The 8,638-nt window shown below is 44.2% G+C and overlaps 1 protein-coding gene across 6 annotated transcripts in view; it reads right to left on the bottom strand.

Annotated features, from left to right (window-relative positions):
* Step (cytohesin steppke) overlaps window positions 1–8,638 on the bottom strand; it is a 76,995-nt gene that overhangs the window by 53,475 nt on the left and 14,882 nt on the right. The window contains exon 1 of one of the 6 annotated variants that reach the window (XM_076430899.1): window positions 3–5,933. The exons of 4 other annotated variants lie outside the window; for them this stretch is intronic. In XM_076430899.1, coding sequence (XP_076287014.1) covers window positions 3–203 — 201 coding nt within the window. In that variant the 5' untranslated portion in view covers window positions 204–5,933. Of the gene's footprint in view, window positions 1–2; window positions 5,934–8,638 lie in introns of those variants that run through there. One more of the 6 variants, XM_076430900.1, reaches the window with a different exon arrangement.

Raw genomic sequence — 8,638 nt, 5'->3', positions numbered from 1 at the left:
ACCGTGGATAATGTGGTGAGATCCCAGGCGCTCTTAGCCTGCTTTTGGTAGCCCTTCTTGTTCCTTTTGCCGGGTTTGCGCAGGCTGGAGAACCATCCTGCGGCTATGGCGACGGCGCTGACGTCTCGACGGTGGTGTTCTGTCTGCACGTTACCGCCGCGCACCTCGTCAAGCGCGTCCACCGACCTGCCGGTGAAAATCATGGTCGCACCCGTCTCCGAGACTGTTTGTACCGGGCTCGTCTCGATTCCCGCGTCCCTGTACTTTCAGGAGCACCCTAATCTCACCTTGTGACACCGCACGCAACACGCGACACCGAAACGATCCGGTCTCGAGGGTGACATTGACGCGCGAACTGTCTCCGCTGTTCTCTTCTCTTTCACTCGCGCGCGCTAAATTACGAAACGATCGTGATTGGCCGACGATACTCTCGCTCGTTAGAGGATATCGACAGTGCGGCACCACGTGAAACGTAACGTAAACACTGCCGACAAAGAGAGTGCCTTTCGATATTGCGATTCGGTCAGAGTGCGAATCTCCGAGTTCGTGGTACCAAGTGGTTCACTCCGATAAACGTATGTAATTAGTCACGAGAGATAACTATTCAGACTATATGGTAATTGCACTTGAACGCCGTCGATGTGTACTTTCGACTCGTGGTATATCGGCGACGTCGCGGTGGAATGATATGTGTCGAATGATACGAGTGTGATTGTATACTGTGCGTCGGGGTCAGTGACAGAGTTCTATGAGAACTAGAACCAACCGCTCCGCGCGGCGGCCGACGTGCGACTGACGAGCCCGAGGAAATTGTAGGACCAGCTGGCGCCTCGCGTCACGTGACCGTGCTACGCATGCGCCCGTGCCTCGCGAACCTCGCAACCCGGCGACCTGTAGTCCTTTTTTCAAAAAGAAAACACCGACAACCTCCTTTTTTACAGGATTTTACCAGTTTACCGGGTACTCCTGCGACTGTCCGATGCACCAGCTTGCACACGAGCTTATGCAGATCTAGAATTTCAACCAGCAAACACGCGGAATAAGTGAATCAAGCTTGAAGCAGTCCCAATACGGACTTACTGATCGAACTGGTTTGAATTTTTGAACTCTTGCCGCGCTGGTCGGTGGGATAAAACCAGCGGTGATGTAGAATTCTGTTTTTTAATATTTATCTATTAATGGAAGAAGTGTAATATAAATACATGTACCAAGTTTCATCGAAATCGATCAAGTTTGTCATGATATATAATTGATCGAAAATTAATTCAAAGATTTTTACATCTTACAATGCACATAGCTGTTTCATTCAATACTTGAATACTTTGTACATCCACTGTAGCTGTGAATTCCAGATCTCGGAAAATTATGGGATAACAGCCGGTAGATAATACGCTAATAGGCTCTTCGATGACTAATGATTATTTTCTTTTAGGTAATGACCTCGAAAGAAGTTAATGGAGCGTATTACTTAAAATGACTTGCTGGTCCGAGTGGAGAATTGCTGTTGCTACTGAGCAATTTATTAGGGACTGCAGCCACTAAAAAACGAGCGTACATGTACAGGGTGTATAAAAAGTAATGGTCATCCGTTCTAGGGGTGAATCTGAGTCGATGGAAATTTTCTTTGTTATGAACAAAGCGGCAAGTTTCTTTTACAAATGTCCACCGATCCAGAGATGTAGATTCACCCCTACGACGGATGACCATTACTTTTTATACGCTCTGTACGTGCAGAGGATAGGAAGTCGTCAGAATCATCGGACAGCTAAAGGTGTGCGTCATTTGTTTCTTGAGACGAGCAGGTGCGTGTCACAAAAAGTAAATTATATTTCAGAACTTAATTTATCGCAGACCGAGGCCGGCAAAGTAGCGCGAAACATCCGTTTGTAGGAATTTAATCGAAAAAATGAGGCAAAATGAGTTAAAACAGTAAGAATATGAGGATTTTAGATTTTCATCGACGCTGTAAAATACCATTGAATACCATAGAAAATTTGGTTTATTGAAGCAAAGGGTTAATATCGAAGCTGGAGCATTTTTATCGGGAGCGGTAAAAATCGACAGCAACCGACCGGCTCGCGAGAAATCGCGGATCTACCTCGAAATAAAACTCGGAGCCGCACGCAATATTTTCGCGTGCAGCATTTTTCCCCGGCGTTCGCTCGTAAAAGAGAACTATAACTCGGCCCAGTTGCGAGGATCAGCCTTACGTTTGCGTTCGCTCTCGTGGCTGGGTCAAGCTGATCCTACTCGTGACTCTTTGCTCAGTACGTTTCGAAATGTGCCAATGCACCACGGGAAAACTATAAATTGCACCGAGGAAACATTTTCCCCCGTTGGGGCTCGAAAAGCCGATGTTAATTTCCAACTCGAGTGCTCGTTTAATTGGCCCTTGGAATCGCGTGGTCTCTCAACGGCGATCGACAAACGCAATTTTCTTGCCGTTATTATTATCATCGTCTATTCGTGTTGTAAAACATACTCCGAAAGTTTCAGTCGGCAGGCCGTAACACGTTGGACATTGTGGAAAATGTTTGCCATTGAATTGCAGCAGTGGGCGACCTATTACGATAGTACAAATTAGATGGAACTCTCGTTAAACATTGCGGGGCTGTTTAATAAGCTGTGTTTTAGGTTGAAATTTCCAGTCAAACTTCGTTTCAGACCGTGGCATGGTATACTTCCGCAGGCAAAGAGCATTTTATAGTGGGCGGGGATGTTTCAAAAATTTTACTTTTAATTGGAGAGTTGACTTTCAACCCTTGGTAAACGAGAATTATCTTAAATGTAAAAATATTTCCTCGAGGGAACTGGATATCAAAGTTTCAAATACCTGCTGGAGAAAGAAGTATTTCAATTTCAAAAGATGGCAGAGAAGAATGAATTAACCGAAGAAATAACTGTACCGTAATTTATCTGCAACAAATATAAAATTCCGTGGAATGTTTCTACAATCTTCCAGGGGGCGAGTCGGTTGTTATCGCGACCTTCCCTCGTTACGGTCGCAGACTTCCGTCTCCGGAGAAGCAATAATAATTATTTACAGCGCTCCCAGCAGAGTTTATCGAAGTATAAAACAATTTTTCCAAGAGATAGGTTGCACAATCCTTTACGTCCGGATGGAATAACTTTGCTCCGCAGCTTGAATCTCGAGAGAGAGAGAAAAAGAGAGGGAGAGAGAAACAGATAAAGAGTCGTGTTCGAACCGTTTGAACTGTCTGTCAACGCCCTTAGCGACACTCGAGACCGCGCCAGCAATTGATAAGCAGTCTGCGAAATTTCAGCGTCCTCCCCCTTCGTTCTCGGAAGCATTCTTTTCACGATCCACGCAAGTATGCGCCGCGATGCACCGTCCCGTCGATGCACCGCGATGCGCCCTCGTGCCGTTCCCAGTCTGCGATCGAACCCGAACGTGTCTTGCAACCGGCTAATTTTAGTTAATCATTGTTCTCCACGCGCCGGTTCTCGGACCGACGCAAATGTGTTTTCGAAGAACGCTGATTCCGATCGGCCGACAACCATCCAAAATGCTGAACGATGTCGGCCGATCACTATAAAGTTACGAGCATAACTGATCACTAGACTGCGGATCTTTATGCAAAATAAAAATGTTTTGCATTGCTTGTGGGAAGCAGGAATATCATTAAAATTGATTTCATCCCTTAACGACTTTGTTACATTAAAAGCAACATTGCAACATTCTTGAATTTTCTAAATCTTTTACTCTATTATGTATAATATATTTCGTCCATCCAATTTCTTCATAACTGCATAAAGATCCGCAGTCTACTGATCACACACATTTTAAATCAGAATAACTTTTTTTATAAATGGACCGAACGACTTCAATTTCTCCGTGAGACTGGAAGAATTAGTTTAATAAATGAAAAAAATGCATTTGATCGGAACTGTGAAAAACAATAGTAAAAATTGACATCGGAAGAATTGAACGATTTCATGAAAATTCTTGGAAGAGTTCCTTTTTATTTGATTTTAATGTCTTAAGGTGGGCTTGACAAATTTTGCTTCACCATCCAATTCATTCAGTCATCTCGGTAAATTAATTTAATAACCGGAATCCTCCAACAAGCAACTAAAACGCGTTCATATCTTGGTGCTCGGGGATTAAATGGCTTCCCAATTAATCACAGCGCACTCGCGAAAGCTGCAGAGGGAAATTGAACACGCGGGTCGAATAAAATCGGCGATGGCGTCGTCGCGAGTGGAATTACAATGCAAACTGCGGGAACCAGCGCGGCCGTCGAGCTTATTCCATTAGTAAACAACGACGATCTAATTCGCTGTCCGGTGTAAAATGCCCGATTCCACGCCATAAATCCGTTGATACGCCGGTGGAAACGCCATAAGTCACGTGTCTTCGAAAACTAGCGCAGTTCGAAATCCCTCGGCTCGACGTTTCCGAGCAATTATGGCGTGGGACCATTTTATTTATTACTATAAATCAATGCACAAGGGGTTCAATATTTTTCCACAGACATTGTCTTTCCCCTGTCACGAGACAAAAATTATAGCCGAATATTTCCAAAAACGAGTTAGAATTCAGAAGGGGAATAATAAAAGAGGCGCTCTCGTGCCACTGTGAAAAAGAATGGGATTCCGTCGATCATGATTCAACGTCGAGTATCCGCGACAGGGAAAAGCTGGCCTTTGTTCTCGGTTGTTTATCGAACGACTGGTTGAATTTCCCCGGTGGCCATCGAAAATCGAACGGGTCACGTGTGTGTTCTTTCTGGTTACCGAGGTCGACACGACACGCGTCCATCATACATACTTCGAAATTCCGGGACCGCGAATTCCCTTTTACACAAGAAAGAAGACAAGTCGAGAAAAGGTCCCCTCGTTGCACCTGCTGCAGCTGCAACCGGACGATTAAGCTTGCTCGCGTGCACGCGTTTATCGCGTGACGGTTACGCAGATGCGTGGCTGTTCCCCCACTATGTATACATATATCCACCATCTAACTAGATTTGTTTTGCTCTCCAACTCTTTAGGGGATTCTCGCTTCCGACATCTGCAAACGCGAGAACCTCCGCGTCCCGTAATCGATGAATAATTTGAAGCGTGTTGATAACGTAGTTGTAGATCAATGGCAGGCGAACATTATGCAAAAAAGTAATCGAGACGTATGTAAAAAATTATCTAGGTGTGTAACTTAACACTTTACCCACCAGAAGCCTATTAATATTAATAGAATTTTCAATAATTGTGCTGTACCAAAAGAAAGCATAGAAATTTTCTTTTACATTGCAATCTTAAATGAAACTATTAGATGACGTTATTCAGGGTGACTTGTTAGTTCACAATGAAAATTGCTGTTGCTATTGAAGGTTCCATTAAAAAGTGTTCAGCCATGTACCATAGATTTTTCAAAATGATGCAACAATCACCGGTTGGTAATGTGTAGGCTGCGAATCTTTATGCATTTATAAGAAAATTCAGCATATGTAATTTAAAATTGTAGGAAAATTTTGAAAATTGCAGATGCCAATATATGATTTCTTATCTGTTAAAATTATTGAGGGAGGAAATAGCAGTCTATTTGGTTTCTATTCGTCGCAATCGATGCACACAATTTTTATTTTGCATACAGATCCGCTGTCTAGTAATGTGTTAACAATATGTACAACGTTCTTAAGGTTTCAAACGACGTGGTAATGTGCTAGCTAGTTGTGAACGGTTCGAAATGTTTTTCAGTTCTAACTTTCTGTATCGTGTCGCGTATTATGTCGGCTGGGATCCTTTTCTATTGATTGGCTCTAAACTGTATGGGGTGACCAAATGAATTCTAATTGATGAGTGAGGGTTTTGGTGGTCGGAGTGGGAGTGTGCTTTAGTAAAACTGTGTTTTGGCTAGGATGAATTAGATTAGAAGTGGAGTCCGATGACACCTAAATAATTCTGGGACCGTCGCGTCGAATGTCTCGAGCTAATGCAGCCGACCGTGTTCAATTCTCACGTCTTCGAGATCGAACAGAATTCGCCGGAATGAAAAATTGCCGAAAGGATTGCAGACTCTTCGGTCCCGTTTCCATCGCACCCGACGCGACCGCGCCACTTCCGTCGAGACCATTAACGCCTCGGCTGGAAAAAGAAAGAAGATAAATTGCTGAATGACGGTGACGAGCTCGCCCATGGAGGAAGCTGTGACGTATCGCCGCAATAACCGGTAGGATCTACTTCGTGGTAACGTTGATGGACAAACGTGAGTCACTGGACCTCGGATGTGCATCGCTGGAAGCGATGATTCTTGCCGGTCCGGTCGTACACTGTGCTGCGGTTGTAAACGGCAGGAATCATTTTCTCTCGCGGGCATACTGTACACCGTGTAGCGTAGGTACACCGTAGGTACACCGTTCAACGACCACGTCTGGTCGAGTGCAAATAATTCTCTGTATCCGCCGGCTTTCCTATGCGACGCCGAGAGAAACCGCGGCCCGAAATGTCGGTCAAATGTGTGCAACGGCGGACCGTAAATCGCGCGACGCCATATGGCGTCCTCTGGGACTGAGAGCACCAAATTCATTGCACTTCGCACAACCCAACGGCCGGTGCATCGTGCGTTTTTAAACGACCAACGGATTTTGCAGACCATTAGCCGTGCTCTGGATCATTACGCGCAACTAAAGCATTATCGTCGTCGCTGTACACAACTTCCGAGACCCAGAGCGGCCCGCTTCGACTTTCGGCACGGTAGAACCAATTGCTCGACGATTCTGCGGTGAGTCGGACCATTTTCGAGCCTTGCACGGTCAGACAACCTTCGTTGACTGCACTTGCAAAAAATGTGCACTGACAATTGGCATCAATTTTATAATCATCATTATAATGTCAAGTTTATAATCATTATTATAATGTCGATTTAAAATTATCAGACCGCGGGTTTTATGCATTTATGCATTTGTCGCACTCGGTACTGAACGTCGCAATATTTTGCAAGGATGTAGCTCATTGTCCGAGACGTCGAACAACGTGGCGAAAAATAGTGCACTTCTTGATTGACTGCATTTTCAAGGAATACTGACAATCGTGCATAATTGCGTACGAGTTGGCATCAATGTTATAATGATCAGTATAATGTCAATTTTGTAATCATTACTATTAGACTGCGGATTTTTATGGAAAATAAAAAATGTCGCGTTGATTGCAGGACACAGGAGCCGAATAAAAATTATATTCTTCCTTTAATGATCCTATTAAGCTGAAACTAATTCTCATTGATGTGCTTAAATATTCTTAACGTGTCCACTGCTTTAAATTGTACGTGTCCATTTTATGCATTCATGCGTTTGTCGGACTCTGTACTAAACGTCGAAATACATTGTCTGGGTTGTCGAACAGAATGACGGAAAAATAGTTCGTTTCTCGATCTGGATTCGCATGTTTTCGCGGCACGGCGGTAATTATCAAACGAGCCGATAACGCGCGAAGCAAACAACCCGCGAAATAATTAGTTTCGCAACACGGGTATCGTATACGAGCGCGAACGTACAAATAAATTAATATACGATTACAGCGAGGGTGTTAACGAGCCCGAATGTCGTTACCGTTTAATACCTATTATCGCTTTTTGAAGAATACGTTGAACCATTCGCGACCGTCTTCGAGAACAGAGCTGCCTTTACTCGTTGCGCTCTCGCCTGGAGGACAATCGAGCTTGTTATGTAACTCGCAGAACAGAAGTTCCCCGCGACCACTTGTGAATCAGTCTTTAATGGAAACAATCTAAGTACCACATACGAGTGATTAGTATGCTTCCAGGTAACGCGTCTCGGGCGTGCGAAACCGCGATAAAAACTTGCGAGCCGAGACCGAACATGCACAGTGACTCATGATAGTTGATCTAATACCTTTTTCACATGAGACGAGATTGTTTCCAGAAGCTGGATGAATCAATTTCTTGATGGTGTGGGAAAAATGGTTTTGGAAAGGTTGCATTAGATGAGAATTAAAATCCGCGAGCACGCTATCTATTCCTGTTTGTTCCATTTCGATCAACAGACTAAACAAACATTGCACAATTCCGTTTTCTCAGCACCGACAATTTAATTCACCACGCGAACGATAACGCGACCTTCTCGGAAAGGTCTCGATCGGTTCATAGAACCACGCTCTAAAAAGACACGAGCATGACGCTGAAATTTCAAGGAACACGGGGGATTTCTGTTTTAATCGGTGGGAAAAGGGCTTCTGGTTTATAGCCTCATTTTTTAGAGCATGCTTCGGACATCCTTTTTGTGACTCTTTTAGACGACGGCCGTCTTCTTCACGATTTTATGGTTGCCGTAAAGACGGATCTTTGTACCGTATCTCATTTTTGTAAGTTACTTTTTTTTACAATACCAATTCTGTCTGCAAGGATTCTTGTCTAATTGCTTGGGCTTTCGCAAGACATCGAGATAATCATTAGTTTGTTAGGTCTCTGCTATTAATTAGGACACGGCACGTCGAACAGCATTTTAAAAGTTACGTCGTCTCCACGGTCTCGTCCCCAAAATTGTTTTTAATCACGGTATTTATTCTCCGGCGCACGCGACGGCATAGAAAGTTTCATTCTCGCGTGGGAGATCCCCTCGGAAAATATGAAAACCGCGGTGCGAACCGGGTCAGTGGGCCTCCG

The sequence above is a fragment of the Lasioglossum baleicum genome, chromosome 9, assembly GCF_051020765.1.
Source record: "Lasioglossum baleicum chromosome 9, iyLasBale1, whole genome shotgun sequence".
In the NCBI taxonomy this organism is placed as follows: Eukaryota; Metazoa; Arthropoda; class Insecta; order Hymenoptera; family Halictidae; genus Lasioglossum; species Lasioglossum baleicum.
The sequence above is the reverse complement of the archived record's forward strand: the minus strand, read 5'-3'. Positions and strand labels throughout refer to the sequence as shown.